The following is a 23,091-nucleotide window of genomic DNA, read 5'->3' as shown; positions in this document are numbered from 1 at the left end:
AATTATTCAAACATCGACCCGGAAACCGGAGCCCCTCGACCCGGAAGTTGCCTGCCCTCCGAGAAACGTCAGCCCTGGCGGCGCAAAAGGTAAACGGGGTTGACTAATTCATTTACGCCATCCGTACCGTCGAAACAAACTTTCGGAAATCCCGGCCCAACGAACCGTTTCGAGCGAGCGAACCGCCGCAGGCTTCGCAATGACCACCGGAGCCCAGCTGAGCCCCATAGAAGGGGCTAGAAACAGTGTCAAGGCCGAAACGGACGACAGGGCCGAACCTGGCGAACGGGCTGAACGAAATTAGATTAGCCAAATCGAAACGGAAGCCAAACGATGCAAATTAGTTAAAAAACCCGAAGGAATCCCTCCGGAAGGGCTTCGTTCTTAGTTCCGCTGCGGCAACGAACGGAAAGCTCCGGTTCATCGCATCGGGTCCTTTGCGTATTTGGAAACCCATTTATGTAAGCACATGCTCGACAGAGTGTCCACCATTTATGGAATCAATTAAAATACGGTTACTGGGGCTGAAAGGCGGACTCCGGGTTACCTTTAAATAACCCGGTACCCTTGTACCGTATTTCAAATTACCTAAAAAACACGATTGTGTGAAGGGGGTTCGTTAAAATGGTGAAACAATTGCTGTTATTTTAATGGCTTACAACGAGTGGCCAGCATTTATGCAGCCCACCGCTTCCCTTTTTACCGACGGCAAAAGGGCTCCCATAAATCTCATATTTCAACGATATACGATTACACCGGGCATAAAATCGACCGCGATGAATAGCCACAGTAGGAAAGTTTGAAAATATTCAGTTTACACTCAACACTGAGTTGCTCATATTTCAAGCATGGTGGCACCCGAGAGCCTTTTTAAACCTACCACCATCATCATCCTATTCTGCGACTGCACCCGTCAATGCATTTGCGGTACGGAGCGTTGCCAAAAGTTGTGCTCCGTAACACGATCGGCAACCAAAGTGCACTTTGTAATTAAAAATGACGTCGCCGGCTCCACGAACGTTTCCATGCTTAACCATAATGCTGATTATCATAATGGATGCAACCATCCTTATTACCGCTAACGGCGTGGAAACATGAGACATTTAATCTAATTTACGGCACTGAAAACCTTAATTTGATCTTCACTGTGCGATCCCTATTTGTTTTTGCCACCGTGCGTCCGCCATGTTGAAAAACCAATATTAAAAACCGTCCGTCACAACGGTCCCCGCGCTTGTTTCAGTAAACTCCGCGCACTTGTTACTCATTTTGGCTAATTAAGTCTTGTCAGGGAACTGGAAATGGAGCAATTTTCCAGCATAACAGCAATAATCAACTCTTCCGTTCGCCGCGGCCATTGTTTTATTTGTTGCATCCGCTACGAGTGGGCCCGTAATTTGAGCTCGTCATCCGAACCCACAGCAACATGCCAGCAACAACTACGAAGCGAACGAGAAAAAAACGGTGTTCCGAAAACCGTCATCAAATTTGCACAACTTCCAAAACACCGACTCCACGGGGATGAATGGGTCCGCGAGCCGAATCGGGCCGGAGCCGCCGATAAAAGTGTGGCGAAAAGGAAAACTTTTATAAACCCGCGTCCACGGACCGAGGGACGAGAGAAACCGTTCACCATGTCACCGATGCGCCCGGCGTCATAATTTTCGTACGTTAATTAATTTCCCTCGTTTACACTTCATTAAAAAATGGCCCCGCGCCGCACCGTCCGACGCTTTTGCCCGCCACGTGTGTGCAAATTCCACAAATAAAAGTCACACAGCCGTATCCGTCAGGCTCGGACGCATCCTACCATAAATGTCCATTATTTACAGACCGCTCGCCGGTGAGGGCGTAAACATGGCTGTTGGTGGTGTTTTCATGTTACGTCCCTTCGTGCCCCACCGCATGGAAGCGGTCCCGACCCGCCCGGTACGGAACGCAAAATCAATCCACATTTTGATTTTGTCATAGAGCACCGCCAACAGTGTGCACACATCATCAAGCGGTTAACGCAGCGGCTTTCGGTTATCGGAGATCGTGAACATATTAATCGGTGGTTTGCTTTCGTTGATGGAAGCATCAATTCAATGCATTTTTTACAATAATTTCGGTAACGAAAAATACGCTTAGCTTTAACATCCAATCCACGCAGTTGAATGAGTTCGGCATTGTCCTTCGTCAGTTACCGTCATATTTCAAAAATGCCGTTACTCATTAAATCCTCACTAGGGTCTTCCTAGCTATTCGTAACTTCGTAGCGTGGACTTCCAACAGGTTCTCGATAGTAGTCAAAGTAAGGACATTCGAAAAGGACGGCACTTTTTCGAGTTCAGCGCAAATCGGACATTGTGACGGTAGCCCGAACTCACATTTATGCAAATATTACCGACAAACCCCATGGGCGGTAAGAACCTGGATTAAAAGGACATTTAGATCGCCATGAGATGGATTGTGGTTGGTTTTTAACGGATAAGCCGCATTTATTGATCTACCTCATCACATAATACATTTACGTAATCTGCTTATACTATTGATTTTCCTGCAAATGCATAACATAACACCAACAGCCCAAGCTGGGGTTTCGTATTTCAGTTATAGAATGTCATCGAAATTGGTGATTGGAATTTTAGATCAAAAAACAGGCGCAAACAAAACAGAAGAAAGCCATCGAACGGACTGTTTTTAAATAGTTTTATTTGTTCTTGTTTTCCAATAGTTTTATCATCAGTAATAATAATATTCACCGTATTAGATAATTTATTACTACAATTGTTTCTCTTTTGTTTTCTTTTCTCTTTTTGTATTGGTTTTCCGTTTCCTATTTCGTTCAAAAGAGGCGTTTGCTACCCACCGTAGCCACCCTGTCGGCACTCCACCTTGATTCGTTTATCGTTGTTGGATTGCCTCAAGTAACGCTGTCTTGCCCACGGTGTGTGTGTCTGAATTCTGCAGTTCTCGTGTTCAACTCAGCCGTTCCTGGTTGAAACGTGCCCTTTTTTGTTTTACTTTCATTTGTACCTTGCATGAATGAATTTTTAAATAAATGATTTTGATTTCCGTTCATTATACATTATTATGCTTAATAGTTTTGAATCCTTTCAGTCGCATCAGACCCACTTCTGCGTCATTTTCCGGCCCCTTGTTTTGTTGATTATTCCCCCCGGGCGGCGGTGGTCGTATGAAAATTTGTGTTTGCTATGTAAAATTCCCACCATACCGCATGGGCTGTGCACAAGTTTCACGATCGTTACGCGATCGCGTATTTTTTGTTTTGTTTTCCTCTTTTCTAGCCCTAGCCTTGACTTTAAATACTGTACATAATAAAATAGGCTTACGATCAACACAAATATTTAATTATACATTCAATAAAAACGCAACTCAAAATAAAATAATTATCAAGCGCTTGCCTCTCATCCTCCAACAGCTTCTTTTTCCCCTCACTGACGACTGTTTGATAATTTGTGTGCTTTTCAGGAATTAAAAAAAAAAAATGTTCCCATCCAGCTGCACATCCAGATGCGATTTCTGTCTGGTGGAAAGGCAAAAATATCTGGGGAAGCATTCTGCACTATGATTCCCCGTTGACGTCCATTGGTTCCACCCCTGTTTCGTTCCAAACGATATATAATAGAGCAACCCGGAGAACTGCCCACCCGGCGCTACACGATCTAAAACTCCGCCCGCCCGCCCGTGCGTCCGTTCGTCGGTTCGCTGTTCCCTTGGGTAATGAAGATTGATTTTGCGTTTGCAGATATTTGCAGCATTGTCCCTTCGGTGCCGCAGCATTTTCTGTCTTACCGATAATGTTACAATATGTACATAGAAAAATATATGTTTGTTTGGTTCATATAAAGTGTGTGTACGTAAAAGTGCTTTCTCTTTGTTGTGTACGCTACTTCCGCTGCCCTATTCCCGTGGCCACTCGTTTGCCGGTCCCACTCCTTGGTGCTAATGTTTTGTTCGTATCGGTAAAAACGATTCGCTTGTGTAAACCATTTTCTGATGCTGTACCCGGAGCATTATTTTAAAATTATTACTATCCATCCTTGCCCATCGTTACGGTTCCTTTTACTTCCTCTGTCAACAACTTTCACTCCTCGGCATTGATCGTCCACATGCATGCGGCGGTCCGAAGACCGTTGTGTAATAAATTAGTCTTCTGCGCCAGCAAAAGTGCCATCGACAATCGATGTCGTATGCTGTTAACGAAAACAGAAAAATCAATTATACTCTACCCAAAAGCCGATGCCGTTCAAATCGAGACCCCACGTAAAGGGGGTGGGGCGGCTCTACGAATGGTAGATAAAAAAGTTCACTACTACCACAAGCTGGGCAGAGAAACTAGTGAAAAGCAACCAATGCTACAATTTTCCCAAAAACTATGCATGCACGTCCAAAACGAAAAGCACAAACCTGGAAAGCAACCTGCAATCTAGTCCGACATCTTGTCTAACGTCCATTCAACCGGGTTTTCTCTGTTTCTTTTTGTTCAATGTTTACTTAGATGTGTTCGTTGTCTACTTCATGTGGATGATGATCGTTTTGCTTCTGCGGCGATCGTAAAGACCGTTTGCTATCAGCCGGAGGTCACTACCAAAACTTCACAACACACATTCATAAACACGCACACCAACACACGGAGACATCCTATCGATATTAGTTTTAGCAGTAGTTGTAGTGCTAGTATGTAGTATGTTGTTTCTATGTTATACCGACAGGCCTACCATGTCGAGCATTATGGTTACCGTTTGTCTACGACGTCCATCGATACACACGCTACGTGGTTGTGGCGCTATTTGTAGGTTCTCCTCCGTTTTGTAAACTGTATGGTTCCGTTATTGTTAGACTATTACCCTTTTGTTTGTTAGAAGTTGTTTGTCCATTTTTTTAAATGCTGTACAATTGATCTGCACCCTCGCTAGAGCCTTACTCTTTCCGACCTTTCCTCCAATCTCTTAATCTGTCTCTGTCGCTCGCTCATTCTCATCGTGGTTTTTGTGGTCGTCTGATTATTCAACACGTTTAACGTTCGAAACTGCTAAATTTTCGTAAAGAAAACAAATGAAAAGCGACAGAGAGAGAGGAAGAGAGAACGAGAAATGATTGTAGGATAAAGAGGAAGATGACGAAACCGATTCGGTACATATTGTTCACACGCCTCGCTGCCACCCGATTCGCAGGGCGAATGCCCCCCGATCCTCGAAGCAATGCAATGGCATGTAAATCATTGGTCATATGTGTATCAGTGTTGTTGCTGTTTGAAAATCATCCGCTTTGGGACACTTGGCCATTTAAGACTTTTCCACAACTTTTCCGTTTACGAAGTAATTATATTATTTGTCGCATAAGGAACTGGCTTGCTTTCGTACACGGCATGTTGTTTGCCCCGCGCAATGGGCCACGTTTCCTTCCGTCGATAGCAGCGGTGGCTGATGCGTGTTTAGTCTTCGTTAGTATCTGTTGTTCTAGGTACGAAGGTTCAACCGCATCCGCCGAAACCGAAGACAGGAAGATGGAATCCGGACTTTAGAAGTAATATCGATCGCATATTATTACTCGGTTTGAACTGCAAGTAAAATAACACACAAATACATCAGAAATTGCACTTTGTTTGCCATATGATATTGATGAACACTCTGGAAACAGATTTAAATTACCTTATGTTTTGTGTGTAGAAATGCAATTGTGGCCACTTGTAAACGTGCCACTTGTTCACGAAGCAACTGGCAGCGTATCGCATGTGCCGCCGCAAGTGTGGCAAAAACTGGGCACCATCAACCCCCGGGATGGAAGCTAGGGCAGCACGCGGGTCACGAAACTCGGGAGAGGAAAGGAACAGCGCGTGTGGCGCTTGTTGCGGCGGAAGAGGGTGGGTTGACGTTCGTTCCTTACTCCCTCCCGGCGGCGGCGGCCACCGCTCTTTAGTGAGTTAAATGCAGCTGCAAACGGTTGCCACCGTTAGCGGGCGCACTAAGCTCGATGGTTGCCAGCCCATTCTGGGACTGCTGTATGACGCGAAGTCCTTGCGGTGTCAGCAGCTGGATGGGACTGTAGACGACACCCTGTCGGGGAAAGAGGCGCACCCCGTAAGCGAACGATGGACTCTAGAGACCCCACCGCAAGGGCTTGCTTGCGATGTAACGCCACTTACCATCTTGCTGTCCTTATCCATCGAGGCGAGTGCGAACGTGTTACCGTTCACCACGGTGATAACCTTCGTTCCCGGTGGGTCTAGGGCCGCGGTGCCAATGGTGGCACCGTTTGCGACGACCGTCGCATTATTCACGGTGGGGGTTTGGGTTGCAATAATCTCAAGCTTACTATTATTATCAGTCCGTACGGTACCGTTCTTCCCGATCGTACCGTTAATCAGTTCTTTGCCGTGCACGCTGGTCAACGTTTGCCCTACGCTTACGGTTGGCATCACCCCGTAAGCAGTGCTACCCGCCCTGCTACCGTTGCTGGTGGCAATGGTGGAGGCAGTGATACCTCCACCACCAATACTGCTGCTGGCTAGGCTGCCGCCACCGCCGGTACCGTTCGTTGTCAACTGCAGCGCTTGGGCCGACGGTGATGCCAAATGCAGACCGGCGCTGGACACGATGGCCGTGGTCGCTGGGATACCGACCCCGTTAAGCCCATTGCTGACGGCTGTCGATGTCACGTTCAGGTTCAACGGTATCGTTTGGATGGCCGGTGATCCGTTGACCGTGGCAGCCGTCGTTGCTAGCAACTGCGAGTGAGTAATGCCAACGATGTTGGTAGCTCCGTTCGCTGTCGAAGAAAGGTACGCGCAAATGGTTAGCAAAACAAGCGACATATTTCACAAAACTTGTACCTACCACCGACGATGACGGGCAGCTGGGCGGTGGAAACGGCCGTTGTACCGTTGATTCCGTTTATAGGAAGGGCCGAGACGGAATTGCTCAGATTGAGTCCGTTCAGCGGGCCGGTGGAAAACTTGAGCGGAGACGGGGACGTTGTGTTGCATGCGCCAGCGCCATTGTGCGAATCTAGGACCCCACCACCACCATGGCTGCCCTTGGTGGTCAACGACAGTGGCAGCATGAGGCTCGCGGTGGTCGACGACACCGACAGCGAGGACGCCGACGATGACAGCGAGGACGACGACGGCGACGATGATGACGGAGGCGATGTCGAGCTGCGGTTCAAGGCCGGGCTGCCGCGCGTCGGTGATGATATGGATAGAACTGGCGAAATGGTTGTTTGGTGCTGGAAAAGAAAAGGAACACAGATTAGTCGTGAAACGGTTAACGGGGGGGCCAGTCATGCGCTTACCGGTAAGGTGCCGATGGAAGCATTCGTTGCAATGCTCGAGAGTGAGCTGCTAGAGCTGTACCGAATGCCATTACGTCCCGGAACGAGCACGGCATCGCTGAGATGATCTGCAACAATGATCGAGAAATGGATAAATACACATTGTTACCGTAGACCGTAACAGTAACAAAGCGTGTAGGATAAGGGGCCCTACCACGATCCGATTGCACCACGCTGGGCAGATTGAGACCGCCCGTCGGGTTTGGTGTGATATCCGTATCCGGTGCCAGCCGAGACACATCGATATCGCCCATCTGCGTGATCTCGCGCTTCAGCAGCAAAATCCGATTCTGCGCCGCAATCTTCTCCTTCGCCAGCCGCTCCATCTCGTGCTCGAATTCGCGCTCCTTGCGCTTCTGCATCTAAAAGTGCCATTCGCAGAGAAGGACGAATCAGTTTACCATAACCACCCGAGTATGTCAACAACTCACCTGAATGTGCCGTATCGCTGCGTGCAGGATGGACAAGTTGGAGATCTTCTTCTCGTCCGGCTGTAGGCTGAGCTGTTTCTTTAGCTGCTCGAAACACTCCTTCAAGTGCGCGCGTCGATTCTTTTCCAGCTTGTTGTGAACCTCTCGCGTTCCGACTCTGTAAAGACAAACGTTGTGTTTTAACTGCTTCGAATGACAACCCACGCCGTGCTCACTTACCCGTTGCTGTTTGAGCTGGTCGTTCTCCGCCGCGCTGGGATGTTGGCGAACAGGGCCGCTCCGGCCGTCTGCGAACCGTGGGCCGATAAACCGGCCGCCACTTGCTGCTGCAGCTCCAGTGGCAAATGGTGCACGGCCACCGGGTGCCGATTGACCGTTCCGGAGGTGGCCGTTTGCAGCACTCCACCGTTGATGCCGATCGGCAGTACGCCACCGGGCCCGACGACGGATGTAACGGTGGTGGTGGCCGGGGTCAAACCGATACCCGGCAGTGGAGACGATGCGCTGCCTGCGGCGCTGCTCAGGTTGAGCGAACCACCGCCGGAAGTGTTGGCACTGTGAACGGAACCACCGAAACTGTTTGGGGCGGAAGCGTTGCTCAGGTTCAGCGACGACTGCGAATCGTCCACCGGTGAGACGGTGAGCGTCGAGGATGATGATGACGAGGAGGAAGAGGACGAAGAGGACGATGATGACGATGACAGGGCGGACGACGGTGGGGTCGTGGAGGGGCCGAGCGAAAGCACCGCAGCGTGATGCTGGAACGGACCGCCGTTCTGCTGCTGGAGGTGGTTTAGGCTTTTGGTCGACAGGTCGATCGTCATCGGGGAGGTAATGCTGGCGGTGGAACCCGTGACCACGGGAACGTGACTCGCGAGATGGTGCTTCTGCGTTGGCGCCCCCACCACACCGTTCGACGAGATCACTACGAGCGGCGGCGCGGTGGAATGGCCATTCACGAGCGGTTCATCTGCAAGAGACAAGCAAAAAGGACTCGATTAGATTTAGGAGTAGGTTGCTTCGAGGTTTCAGAATATATTCCGAAGTTCCACAAGCGGAGTAACGGTCGCTCTATTGTTTTATCGATTGACCGTTTCTCGGGCACAGGATGTATTCCATTTATCAGAAAATCTATATGTTAAACACAATTTATAACCGTCCAAAGCCTACAGCTGACGGGTACACTTGTTAGGAAACCGATAAGTGGTGCCAGTCCAATGAGATACCAGATAACGTTTGCCAGACACTCGTTTTGATAAAAATGTCACTATTTGTGGGACACTCTCAACATCACCTTCCGATGGGTCAAACAATGCAACATAACAATCGACCAGTGACTCTCTTCTGGGCTCTGAAGTGCTTGGGTTACACGCTGTAATAGGTTGGAGCAGTCATCCAAAGACGTGCCAAGCGAATGCCAATTGTCGAGGATCACCATGAATTGTTCTCAAACACTCCTCAACCATCAAAAGTATTTTTTTCAGAATTTCCTTCCAGAAACTGAGCCTCTTATTAAAATATTAAACCTCGATCGGCAACCTTCTCATGTTTCTTTACGCAATCGTGCGCGAAAGCGATCTGAAAATGAAACTTTTACGTTGAATTCTCGTTCTTGAGAAGGAAGGAGTGCGAGCTACGTCGAGAGCTCTCGCCGGGCCTTTTCTCCGGCAGATCATCCTGTTGTTGATCGATTGCCTAATCTGTCAGACACGACGACGTAAGAGCGAGCTCCTCGCGCCGGTTAACGCTCCCTACGCGCGCGTCTCGTCCCGCTCTGGTCCGTATTGCGTTTTACGTTCCTCCACGAGCGTCATCAGCGTCGACGGCCGCGCGCATGTGGCGTTGTGCGCGCCCCATAATCAGTCCGCCTCGGCACGCCGCGCGCGTGTGCCATGGGGCCGCCGTCGTCCCGCCAGGCCAATGTCACACCCGACGGCATCGAGGCAGAACACGTTTTCGCCGAGCACGCGGCAGCCACACAATCGTTGCCTCCGTTCCCCGGTGAACCTTTCTCTACACTCCGCCCGCCCGATGACTTCCCGTCAGCCTCTCTCTCTAGCACTCACGACAGAACTCACTTCGGGCGCCCACCACAGGACACACGACCCGGGTGTGTACCGGTGGCTCCCCCTCTGTCCACCGCAATGACGTAACGGACTGCCGCCGCCGCGTTGTGTCGTTTGCTGTCTCACTCCCGCCGTCACGGCCATGAGGCACCCGGGGGGCGCTGCGGTTAGTCTGTTTCACTTCGATAATCAACTTGACACCCGTGCGCCATGCGCCAAAGCCATCAATCCGCCACCGCCGCCGCCGCCAGCGTCGTGACACACACACACGCCACCTGCCGCAACACCCCAAACAAGCCCAGACAAGACACAGTTGTTGCTGTTTGCTGAAAACACAAACTCAAAGTTGTGCAAATATTGGTCCGGCGAGAAGTTGTTCCGCCCCATTGCCGCCAGAACATCCGGGCTCGGTGGCTCTCTGTCTCGCCCTGTTAGATCCGGGACCTCTGCTGCCGGCGATCGAGTGTCCGGGGCCCCCAACGTGTTATCTCAACAACGTTTGTTTTCGATCATCTCGCGGTCTAATGATTTTTTAATCACCTCGCTACACCACCTGGCCCGGCTGACGAGCGCCATTTTGGCCGCGTTTCTCGATCGCCAGCCAAGCGACTGACACTCGGTAGCGAATGCACTACACTTTTGTCTCGGCTGGGACTTTTCTTTTACGCACAGCAACTATCGCTAAGCAAAAGAAGTCCTCAGCCCATAAGTTGATCCTCCACGGTCTAGTATTCGGTAATGGTTACGGGTCCCACGGCTCCAGGGCAGCTCTTAAACCACGTTTTGTCGACAATGAGACGGATTGACTTTCTTGAGGCTCGATGACAACGATTTGAATTATTTTTCTTCAGTGGACATGGATGCGAGTGTTTTTCGGCCAAAAACTTGGGTCTATATCTCGCACTGTCATTGGAACTAATTGGACGTTCCTTATGATTGTTTGAAGCAAGCAAACTGTTGTCCTGTCGCCGCGCACTTTGTTTTGCTGCTGTGAAGGTTGTTGGAAGAGCTTTTGACGTTTGCCAACTACCCCAAACAAAAAAGTCACTCTTTTTCTTCGTAGGAGACGGGATTTCTCACGCAGCACTTTCTTCTCGACAAAGGCCAGACAGAGAGTGCAACAGCGATTTTTTTTTTCTTCTCTTACTCGCTAATGGACCGCCCATTTCGGCGGTCTCACGAAAAGTTCGTCCATTTGACATATTTGTTCGGCAGTTTCCTCCACGAAGCACAGTAGACTTTGCCGTCCTGCATTTTTCAAGTCGTGTGCGGAAATCATATTGAACAGTTAATTTTATGCACTTGCTTGTTTCGGTAGGTAATTTTAACCACCGGCAAGCATTTATCGCATCTGTGTACATTTCCAGCCGTTCATGAAATGAAGATAAGTGCTATCCTGCCACTGAATGCCAATGATGCAGCGGACGGTCGAAAACGGCGGCGCAGTGCTATCGTAGGGCGTAGTGAAAAATGAATGACGGAAGCAGAAAGGTTAAACAATTGTAGAAAAATTGTAGATGTGATCCTGAATAAATACAAAGCATTGCTTACAACAGCACACGTGTGTTTTTCGACATACGATTGAGTGAAAGAAAATATAAATATGAGATAAACACGTAGGAAAGTAATACATATTCTTATACCACAAAACGGGCATAGTGAGATCGGAAGTCTCAGAAGTGTCGATCTGCGGCTAAAAAAATTAAAATTGAGTTCTTTTTTTGTTTGAGTACGAAACGACCCCCGAAATTGTGCGCCATGCATTTCGCCGCGCACCGGTGTCGGAGTGCTGGACTTGCCAAACTTCTACACCCTCCTCTATGCCACACTTTGGTCCGTTTGCCCGTTCGGCTCCACAACAACGTTTGACGCAAATGGGTACGCTGCGCGTTGGCTTCGCCTCGGTAAGCCGCGGGGCGACGAAGACGAACTAGACGTCCCAGAACCCGCCGCGCTATCGTCGCAACAGGTGTCCACCACCGTACACATTGTTTCACTACGCGGTTCCAGGTTTTGCGGAAGCAGTGCTGGTGGACCGTTTTTACGGCTTCCGCCCCAAGAAAAAAACAAAGTTGGGCCCGAGTCGGGTGAAGTAAAAATAGGAGCCCCCTTCTCCGTTGAGCCGCGCCACAAAGGCCACCACAAACACGTAACCGACCACCAAGGTGTGTGCATAACGTAACGCGCGTGGCCACTTAATGCCGACACCTCTCCTGCACCCGAAGGAATATCCGGCTCCGGCCAGGCTCCGAAACAGGATTAGTCGGTGTCGGGGACCAGCAGCAACTCGGATGGCCTTCCGGTCACCTCGCCCTCGCCCGTCCGTCACACACGCGTCATTCCGATGTAACCAAACCGAACACACACAAACCTCTTCGCCCGTGGTGTCCGCGTGATGTGCTCTCTCGGAGACCTCGGGGCACTCCTTCTCGGGCGCCCAGTTTTCTTTTCCCTCCCATCCAGCCAGATGGTGCAGATTTGGGGCCGAATCTCCAATTCGAATGCGACGTCGTGGCGTGCGACGCGCTGTGCAAGAATTGAGGCCACCGTGAAAGCCGGGGCGGCGAAGGCGAGGCTGCTGTTCACCATATTTCGAAACAATTATTCAAGTCAACCCCCACGGCGCATTTATATAACACCGCCTCGCATCACCCCAACAACCAATCAATGCATCGCGCGGCGTATCCTGTTCCGCCGGTCGGCTGAAACCGAAACCCCTGCATGGCTGGCGGGGTGGGGTTCGGGGTGACGCGTTTGACACCTAGCAGCAGCTCGGGAACGGGTCTCCCGCGGGAGACGACGGTGACGGTTCCGCCGCCGACATTCGACACGATTCCGTGACCGTGAGAAGCGCGTGTGAGCATTCGGTGGCCTTAGCTCCTCACGCCGGGGGGGCTTATCTGTGCGCCGCATCACCCGTCTCTACCGCCCGTCCCCCCGTTGGCCACAAGGGACCGAGGAGCGCGTGGCATGCGCGCTCTCTGCGGTTTGTAACCGGATAAATGGTTACCTAATGAGAATCCGCTTCCCTTCTCCGATGTGTTCTTCTGGATACTGTCGATGTTGTCCACGGTCAGTGTGCGGCATTAACATACGCCAAGCCATGGCGCGTTCGGATCTGTCCCTTCTCGAGATAGAACAGCCCTTAAACAGCGTTCCGTCAATTTTTCAATTCTTTCGTCTGATCAATAAAACTAATTTAACCAAATTTAATAGCAAAATAGTTCAATAAACCTGGATTACTCCGAAACAGAGTGTCAAAAAAAGGACATAAGACTTAATTTCACGCTTTCCTGAGCCCTACGCGAAGGTCCGGCACAGAAATGTTGCCGAACGTGGTCAAGTGTATCTGGCATCCGTGGTCCCCCGGGCAGCTGAATGCAAATTATCTCGCTCTGGCCAGGCCACACTCCTCCCAGGAGTCGGACCGCGTAAAACCGGGCCAATGATATTCTACAGCGCGCCCGGAGCGCGCCCATCGACAGACTGCGATCCCTTGTGGGGATTTATCGTGTTTGAAGGAAGCCAGCCAGACTGGACGAGTGGACGAAAGTAATGACAAACACAAGCCAACCGTGTGGCTCCGTGTGAAGGGTGCGCCGTCGTCGGTCCACGTGAGCCGGTGGTCCCGAGTTCTCTGGGCGCTGTCTCAAGTTTTGCCTCAACCTCAACCCTACTTCAACGACTGCATCCATCAGCTTGGTTCCGTTAAAAGGTTAACTCCTAGTGTTTGTCCACCAAAGGCGAAGTTGTGGTGCGTTCGGCCATGCGCTCCCTGGTAATCCACACAACCCAGAGCCCACCGGAAGCCATCCCGATACCACGGGGGTCGGTCGTTCCCTTCAACGGGCTGACGACGGGCTTCCTTTTGGCCCTCAATTGTTTCATTCAGGTGCACTCTTGTAACCTTTGCGATCCGTGCGAGAGAGGGGCGGGCGGCCATATGACGTCCAGCGGTGCGCGCACATGGACAGCACCCCACATAATTATGTAATCAAACTCATGCTGGCACGGCGGGGCCATGGCAGGCTGTTGACTACTCCTGTTGCAGCACACGGGGGTTGTGTTTTTGGACGAAGGCAGGTTTGGGGAGACCCCCTTAACTTCCTACACCCTCCTCCACAGAGCAGCCGTGTGTCACGTGGCCCCATATTTTGTCGATGCCGTTATTAAATGTTGACACAGAGCGCGGAGCCAGAGTGGAAGCCATCGGAAGACCCGGAACGCCCCAACCGAAACGGTATCATATTTGGAGGAGTGCTGAATGTGGATTCTTTAGCCGCGTTTTTTTGTTGTTGTTGTTAGGCAGGGGGGAAGAAAATTGCAACCACAGCGGTGTTACGTTCCGGTGCAAGTGTCGCCCACTTGGCGGCAACGGCAGCGGACCTGTGTTTTTGTTCATTGGCACATTTTTGCCCCATAGCATAATGCGATTAGCCTACACTTTGTGTGCCCGCGTGGCATCGCGTGGCTCTCTTTGGTGGACTAACTTCTGCCTTCCTGCAAGAGAGGTCACAAGTGGGTTAATAATTAAATTCCATTGCAACTGTGCAAAGTTACCGTCTGCTGGCGAATTATGTGTGCTCATCGCTTTAGCATTAGCTCATCGTGAAGCGGCAGCGTGGTTTGTCAGCCCTTTTTGTTGTGTCCCAAAAATCCCTCTGCCGTGACATTCGAGACCACTCGAAGAGCCCCACTACCGGGGCGCTTTAATGTGGATTCACCACGCGCGCCTAGCCAGCAACAACAGTCCGTCCCCCGTTCGTTCGGTTGCGAGGCTTTTTATTTATTTATTATTTTGAACGAGCGGAGCATTGCAAAAAGAAATAGCGACCGCCGCGTGCCACGTGCTCGGTGAACGCGCGGCGTGCGCTCCTCGCAAGGCGCGCAAGCGAGTGAGCGAGTGAGAAAGAGAGAGCTAATTTGATTATCGTGAAGAAACGAAACGGAACCGCCCCCCGAAGCCCAACAACACACACCGCCGCCGGTGCCATATTGCATCACACGACGGCCGTGTCTCCGATAATATGGCAGGAAATGATAATGGGGGCCTCGTGGATGTGAGTGGTGCGCGCTGTGGGGCGTTAGTCACCCCACCTCACCTCCTTTCTCTAGTGCCGCGTCCATTAGGGCTTGGTCATGGTCACTCTCCCCACCACGTCCACAGGCCGTCTTCTTTGCCACGGTCAACCACTTTTGGTCCCGTCGGCTTCTGAGGCTCACCGACATCGACAGGAAAACTTTACTTGCTGAGCTTTCACATTTATCGGTTCACTCAGAGAGATAGGCTTTGAAGCAGAGAGATAATTGTCTGGACTTTTGAAGCCCCCAACTCGCACAGTGATGCCATCTTTGGATTGCCAGAAGTCTCTTAATACTGAGAATAAGGATTTAAGGACTAGTTACATCCCAAAAAGCTCCCTCACGGCGCACTAGGCGTCTCCATTTGGGTACATTCTTCTAGATCGATAGAAATCGGCCATCCCTGCCCTACTGATTTGAATAATATTACGAAACCCCTTTCTCTAAACAGAATAATGCCTCATCCTGGTCCCCCGTGCGTGGATGAAGCCAACCTTGGTTCGGGCTTCGGTCCACTAAAACTGGATCACGTCGGAGGTAAGCAGGCGATGGAAACAGAGAGCCTGACGTCGCGTGTCGCGCGCCCCAAAGGCGCTTAAGCGCGGCTAATGCGCGGCTGCCAACTCTCACACATGCGGGTGCCGTTTTTCTTTTTTAATCTTAAAAGAACGGACACACGCCCGGTTGGCGACCGGTAGTCGAGGATGAGACGAGAGTTGCCCTTCCGCGCCCATTGCCACAATCGCAAGCGCGCGTGTTTTGCACGTTCTGAAACGTGGAAGAATTTAGTGGCACGGGTGGGGGTCGTACAAAAACACGACAACAAATGCCGGCCACCGCCCACCACATAAGGCCACCCGAGGCCCTGGACAGGTTTCAGATTGTGGTGCTGTGCGAACAGCCTTCAATTAAGGAGCGGAGAGAGTTGGGCTTTTATCGACCCAAGAGAGGGTTCAAGTTAATAGGTTTTGCGAACATAGAGATGACCAAACATGACAGTGACAAGATAGCTCTTGAATTGAATTTTGAGACCTGCTGGTGGTCATAAGGGTCAAGCGTACGGATCGATGAATTATTGTAAATATATTTCTACGGAAAAAGCTGTCAAAATTATTGCTGCAATCGGATCACGTCTTTCGGATCGGTCACCTACTAGCGGACCTGGCTGGCGCTCGATTTCAAGAACGTCCACTTTAATCCATAGTTTATAGAAAAACTACACAATTCATTCGCCAAACGGGAACCAAAATGGACGCCTCATGAGCTACCGTCCTAATCTCATTAACCCTGGACCTATCCCACTAGCATCGGTTCCAGAGTGTCGCATGCCTCAAAGTAACCTGCACTGCAACCGTTCGCCCTTTTATGGCCCTCTATAATTCGCATGAAAAACGGCAAAACAAGACCCACAACAAAACCTCTTCTAAAGGGGCGCTGCATCTTTCAATTGCCAACCGCCAGCCCAACCTGTCTCTTGCCACATAGTACGCGCCTTTGCAGGGGGACAAATTGTTGGGCGCAACCGCACCCCCCCTTCGTGATGATGGTGATAGTAATATCATTATTGCAATACGATTGTGGCTGTCCCCGCAGGAACAGCAGGCCGCTGACGGCTTGGGGTTCCGGGTCTGCTGTGTCTGCCAGTGACAGGCACAGGCAGCCGCCGGGGTGCTCTGACGAGAACTCTGTCAATGCCGCCCCGCCGATGACGGTTGTCGTCATCAGCGCCGCCCCTCATGCTAACCCGCGATCCGCTCTCGTCGAAGGATTGCATAACGCTACCGGTTTCAACCTACAGGCAAGGTTGCGTTCCCGGATGTACCGAGGCGATTCACTGCGCCCAGCAAAACAACGCCATTTCCGTCAACCCACGCGGTACTATTGGGTGCTGTTATCCTGTGGCGCCCCATCCCGTATCACACTGGATGAAATGACGGACGCCTCAACAGGAACGTTCGCCCACGTTCCCAACGAAGGATAGCCACCCAACTCGCAGATACGGGGGGAGAGCTTGAAAACAAAAAACTATATATAATTATGGGAACCTGAGACGAGATGAGACGAGCGCGTTATGACATCCATCCTCACCCGCTGAAGGGGGAACCCGGGTAAGGTCCCGACGGCACCGATACGAAGCCGCATTGGGGATCGTAACAGAGTGAACCCCACAAAAGCGGCCCTCATCACAGTGCACTCGTCGGTACTGCAGTACACGTGGGCAGTGTCGTTTACATAAGTGCGACGCAGGCACCGAAGGTACGGACGGAGTGGGGCCTGCTGATAAGCAGAAGGTACATTACGTACTACAGTAGTACCCGGCGGCGTTAGGAATGGTTTGCCAGAGCCGTCAACCGTGTTTTCGCCAGACGCAAAAGGGAATAAACTCCCCACGAAAAGGAGGATGAGAGGACCGAAAGAACGAGAGACAGAGAGAGTGAGAGAGGGCAGGAGTGGCCGAGAGATAGGTGATTCGCTGCCATATAATATTCGCGAATCTTCGATGGGGCAGGCACTTAATGGCTGCGTTTGATTAACACACTGAGATAAGCGAACGACCGACCCCCGACCGGGTGACTGGAGGGACGTTGGTGGTTGGGACGAGGTGATCCGACACAAGCGCCGAATGCACACACACACCCGGGGCCCTTTCGAAGTGGGCACTTGCTGGCGATTACCTAACGCCACAGTAGCCACAACAACAATCCACTCGAGAACTTTTTCCGCTTTAACGTAGCGCTTACGGCACATGGTGTCAGTGCCTACCTCGTAGCCCCTTCGGCCACCCGGGAAGGGTGTCGTTGTGGGCAGCGGGTGCTAGTGATCCGCAGGTTGGAATGTACTATTGCGTGCTCCAGACCACATGCCCGACCCGACGAGGAGGAGCGCGTTCGCTAACAACACCTACGGCTACTATGATTGATTAAAAGGTGCCTCGCTATGGGAAGTCGTACGTCAGAACATTCTCCAGCTAATGTGCGTCGCCAACTTCGCTGCCCCGCCAACTTCTCTCTCCACGTTATGCAAGTGCACACGATGGTGGTGCAGTGTGCGCCACGACGCAACGATTGCGCGCCGGCAACTTGTCATGCCGATCATTGGACAACCGGCGCGGAATACGAGAGAGAGAGAACGAAGTTGTGCAACAACGGCTGACCCGAGACTGCGATAACGATCTTAGCTTTAGCGGAACGCTGAATCAACAAACAACCGCGGCAAACAAGCTCAAAGAAAAGGGCCACAAGCGTGCACGTCGGAAATGCGTCATTGGAAAAGACGAACGAACGCAAACAGGCCACAGTGCTACACACAACCCTGGTTGGTGGTTTAGGTCCTCGCTCCTTCTGGCGATTGGAATCGGTTCTTCAAACGAGGATCGCCACCTAGACCAAGATCTTCATGGAACATGTCGAAACTAAAGAGGGGAATAGAGTGGCACTATGATCGTACTTCTAGTTTTGCTTTCTCCAAATACAAAATGTTCCATCACGACCCATACTATTGAAATGTTTAATAACTTCGCCATTTTTCATTCGATTTTGACAAATCAGTCAAATTCTGAAACGTCAATCTATGCCATCTCAAGTCGTGGCTCAATTTACGGGAAAACCGAAGACCATTAATCAGCCAACCGAAGACCATTGAAGAACTGAAACATAACATCACAGCGGAAATGGCTGCTATTACGTTGTCTATTACCGAAATGTTGTCAAATACAATGAAAATGCCGCTTCACGCGACAAGAAATGGAACTGTCAACTGAGTCTCCCACATGTTGCACTGGAAACGATCGGAATAACCTTCGGACAAGGCCAGGTTCGTGGCGGTCCTCGCGCGCGTGACTTCGACGAGCATTGTAAATCAGGCATCAGGTGGTATTCGTCCGAAGATGTCGAGAACTCAGTCACTTGCCAGAGGACCCCCTCCTGCTTACCCTTCATGTAGTGTCGTATCCACTTCTTCTTCGGCGCCGCCTTCAGCTCCCGGCGACTTCGATCCTGCTCCAGCAGCGATCGCATACTGCGGCCGAGGCCCACTACGGTTTCCCGCTGCTCGCGGCGCAGCAGACTACCGCCGCCGAGCGGTGGTGAAGGTCGACCAAACATCGGTCCATCATCCGACGACGGGGCCACCACAGCAGCAACAACCATCGGTGGCGACTTCATGCTAAAATCCTTCGGCTCATCATCGGTCGCCATCGAGTCTTCGCAAACCTCCATCGGCCCACCGTCGCACAGATCCCGCCGCTGCACTAGGCTAATCGGGGAGGAGCTCGTGGAGAGGCTTTCACCGGGCTCCGCAGCCGAAAACGCACCCTCGGGCGCTTTCGGTGAAGTCGGACAGGAGCGACTCACATGCGGCGGGGTGCCCTGTTCAACCGGAACACCAATCGCTGCTGCACTCGCTGCGTCGTCCCGGGTGATGCAGTGCGGAGCAACAGGCACCACCACCGATGGTCCGTGGCAGTTTGGAGCGACGCTGGGCTGCTGGTCGATGTCGGTGTAGCAACAGTTAAGCAGCAACCGTCCGGCGGCATCGTAGGTGAAGCCGGCCTGGGCCACGCTAGAAACGCCGAGTGGTTTCTGTTGGGACCGATGGTACTCCAAGGAATCGATCGCCGGTGGTTGCTGGACATGCGGCCCGATTGGGACGCTGACGGGTGGAACTCCGGGCAAATACGTCAAGCCGACGGCCGGAGGAACCACCTGGTGGCGATGAAGATTGCCCGCTGTCGATGGGTACACACCCAGAACTGCCGCCGCCGTTGTCGCGGATGACTGTTGACTGTAGTAGGACGGCGGTAAGGTCGCCCCGACTGCGGAAGAACCCGTGGTGGTGACCCGTGTCAAACCTTCGCAGGAAGGAGACCGGGCGGCAGTACCGTACCGGGCCGGAAACGTCGGCCGATGCCGGGCCATCGGATAGTGAACCGGAATGCTTGGTAATTGCTGCAGCTCAGCACTGACCGGGTGCGCCGTGCCGTACGGCGATCGGTACTGCTGCTCGACGACAGATGTGGCCTGTGGCAGTATATGAAGTGGCTGACTAGTGGCCAGCCCAGCCGGCGATGACTGTTGGACGATCGGATTAAACCGGTGGTCTCCGGCAGAAACGGGCACGAAGGCTGCGGCACGGCGCCGAGCTACCATAAGGGCCGTCCCGGGACCAGGATCCTCGTACGATCTCGAAGGGGTCCGCGAAGGGCTTCCAGGATGCACCACCACTGGATTCGGCGGCAACGGCGGATACTCTCCGTTCAGATTAACGTTGCTCATGCTGAAGCAGATACCCACGTCGGTCACCATGGCACTCCCGTAGAAGCCTGCCCCCGCGCTGGTGGCGCAAGTATCAAAGTTGGTCGGCGGCAGCATCTCGGACGCTGCTTTAACGTTTGACGGCTGCACCAAGTCGAGGAAGCCACCATCGCCATAGGGTATCGCAGGCACCAGCGATTTGACTCCGGCACCACCGGCCGGCGGTAGTTGCTGCGCTTTCGACAGGATCGAGTACGGGAAGCACTTTCCCGTTTCGGGCCGTAGCATCTTGGCCCGGGTTTGGGAGGAATCACAGCACAGGTCCAGATTGCGGTAACGTTTGCCGTCGTCGTACATACCCCGGCAGACCCTTGGCAATCACTTGTTAACGTCCTTTTCCTTTTCGTTGGCTTAAAAAAAAACAAGGACACCAGAGGCACCTAAATATCACTGCGTGGGTCGCAGGAAGGCACATACACACTGCCACACTGGCTGCCGGACCGGACTCACTGGGTCTTTCCTTGTTGGGGTATCACAGACAATCGTCACGAAGGAACTAGTCCGGAGGTTAAACCGCAAGCTGCACCCTACAAGCTCCATAAATTGATGTCCCGCGTTTAGACATTATTAGGACGTGTCGTACCCGGGACGACTACTTTTGGCCCCACTTGTCGGTTCCGAACTATACCAAGCCACCACACACACGCAAACTACGAAACTGAAGGCATCTGTTTACTGTTATCACACTCCGACTGATGGCACGACTGATCGTTGGGCGCACAAAGCCCCTGTCCTGTGGAACGAAAATCACCGGCAGAACCAACAACACGCGCCAATCCGAGCCGTCAACACCGTGGGTGAGCGTGCGGTCGTGTCGAAGAACAGACCGCGACTAACACCGGATCACTGAGAGTTGCTTCGTTGGAGCCAATTCTCCGGAACAGGCCGCAGCGCGTGCGTTTTCTCTCGCAATCCTCGGTTCTTTTTTATGGGAGAACGAAACAGAACAATGACAGGAGTGAGCGCGTAGTGGACAACGAAGCGCTTTGCCAGTTGATGTCTCACTCACCCTCGAAGCTCACTATCCTCACTTCTTGTGAGTACCGAATTCGCACCAAAGGGTATATCGCCGAGCGGGCCGAGGGAGAGTAAGAGAGAGACACAACCCTTTCAATATGAGCACACTGCTCCCTCTCTGAGCTGCGTAATGAATATTCAATCAGCTCCGGCCAGCCACCAGCCTTGCCTTTTCTCTTTTGACAGCTTTCTGTTTTTGTTTATCAAGCTAAAAAGCTGCTTCAAATCGGATGTGAATCGGAACCGGATTGTTTCGTGAACGATGTGTGGGTTCTTTGTTCCCCAAATTTGACAGTTTTTTTATTGACCCCGCCAGCATTTATTGATTCATTACTAAAACGGCATACACTGACGTTTCAGAATTTGGCTAATTTTTCAAAATTGACTGAAAAATGGCGGAGTTATTTGACATTTAAATAGGTCCTGTCATCATGGCGCACCCTGTAGTATTCTCAAAGATCACGCAGATCTCACTCAAACCAAGCTCTTCGCGCGTTTGTGTCACCAGAATAGAATAGTTGTCGTAATGACGAGCAGATAACAAGTTTTGATAGACTCGTTAAGCGTGTCGCTTGCCTAAAATATCTAAAATTGCCTAAAATATCAAGTCAGCAATCCCTCTTATATGCGGATCCCTATGACTAAATCATAAAATGGTGATATTCAATGCGGAACCCAACGATCGGAGATTGAAATAATGTTGAATGGGGCCCTGACACTGGCAAACTTGAGGTGGTCAAGTGCGACTACCGAAACGCAGCCACTTTCATGTAATGGGTCACCAAGCGTCTCCATCGGAAGGCATAAAATTATTAAGATCTGCCTCAAATAATAAAACTTTCCTTCGAAACTGCGGTTCACGTCCGAGAGGAGGTCCGAAGCCCATGGCATCATGGGCGGTGTAGAAAGCCGCGCTCCCGGCCGTAGGGGGATTGCCAATGAACCGGAATAATAAACACACGGGGAGCACGGGTTCAAAAACGTGACTTGGCTGTAGGTCCAAGGGAACCCCCATTCACCAGCGAAGGAGGATTTGTTGCGTCGTCCGCCCGAGAAGATCACTTTCGATAGTTTATGGGAACCGAACCCCGACTAGTTCAGGCGCCTATTAATACATGTTTCATGAGTCCACCACGCAGACGCAACGCGCTTTCTTGCATATTTCATTATTACTGTGTCGGTTGTTCCTAAGTACCGATCCCACCAACCACGTTGTGTAAGTTACTTGCTTCCAGAGGCTTCCGGAGGCTTCGCGATGCGAAAACGGTCGGTCCGGTCCGCCCCTTCACCGGCCACACTCTTGGCGGACTTTCACAAGCGCCGTCCTTTACATATGCCTGCACGCCCCACATATGTTTGGACACAAGATCACCAAACGAAATCTCGACTAAGCGAATGAGGTTGAAAAAATCGAAACCACGACCCTCGCGCGGGGCGGCTCCGGCATACAAACCCTGTCGTGACCGTGTCGTGACCGTGTTCGTCGCCCATCGGCGGGGGCCTGATGGATTATTCATTGCATTCTTTTAAATTGATCATAGGAACGATGAGTCCCCGGGTGACACAGCCTCCCGCGTGACAGTGTGTCCAGCGTGTCATCACGGAAAGGCTGAAACAGTCGGACGGACGGACAGCGGTCTCTCACTCGCGGCACCGGTGGATCCGGCTTCATTAACAAAGGGGGCCCCCGTTTGCCTTTCAACAAGCGGACTAAATTCTAACCGAAGCATATGTTAGCATTACTCAAGCTACGTAACACACCCCGTACATCCGGATGCTGTTAACGAGAGACGGAAAAAGGACCCGCAGAATTGGGGTGAACTCCTGACGAGAGCTTGTTTATGA

At 51.6% G+C, this 23,091-nt stretch overlaps 2 protein-coding genes across 2 annotated transcripts in view; one reads left to right on the top strand and one right to left on the bottom strand.

Annotated features, from left to right (window-relative positions):
- The window catches only part of LOC128270081 (uncharacterized), a 54,752-nt gene extending 50,189 nt beyond the window's left edge, over positions 1-4,563 (top strand). The window contains 1 exon segment of the mRNA XM_053007487.1: positions 4,505-4,563. Within this exon segment, the coding sequence (XP_052863447.1) occupies positions 4,505-4,563 (59 nt within the window).
- LOC128270080 (mucin-5AC) lies at positions 2,707-20,526 on the bottom strand. The gene is made up of 9 exons (XM_053007486.1): positions 18,849-20,526; positions 7,989-8,739; positions 7,770-7,926; positions 7,493-7,700; positions 7,300-7,406; positions 6,843-7,233; positions 6,152-6,774; positions 5,658-6,062; positions 2,707-5,566 (listed from the first exon to the last, which is right to left on the bottom strand). The coding sequence occupies exons 1-8, from the start codon at positions 20,524-20,526 to the stop codon at positions 5,922-5,924; spliced, it is 4,056 nt and encodes a 1,351-aa protein (XP_052863446.1). The 3' UTR covers positions 2,707-5,566; positions 5,658-5,921.
- Between the last annotated feature and the right edge of the window lie 2,565 nt (positions 20,527-23,091).

The sequence above is a fragment of the Anopheles cruzii genome, chromosome 3, assembly GCF_943734635.1.
Source record: "Anopheles cruzii chromosome 3, idAnoCruzAS_RS32_06, whole genome shotgun sequence".
Classification (NCBI taxonomy): domain Eukaryota; kingdom Metazoa; phylum Arthropoda; class Insecta; order Diptera; family Culicidae; genus Anopheles; species Anopheles cruzii.
This window is presented reverse-complemented; position numbering and strand designations above follow the sequence as displayed.

What these genes read in the sequence shown, in the direction of transcription:
- LOC128270080 (XM_053007486.1), bottom strand. Translation starts at nt 20,526, where the DNA reads ATGTACGACGACGGCAAACGTTACCGCAATCTGGACCTGTGCTGTGAT. An exon ending in GATACGACACTACATGAAGG is followed by an intron (nt 8,740 to 18,848) that starts GTAAGCAGGAGG and finishes TGTCTCTTGCAG; the next exon opens with ATGAACCGCTCGTGAATGGC. An exon ending in TGGATAAGGACAGCAAGATG is followed by an intron (nt 6,063 to 6,151) that starts GTAAGTGGCGTT and finishes TTTCCCCGACAG; the next exon opens with GGTGTCGTCTACAGTCCCAT.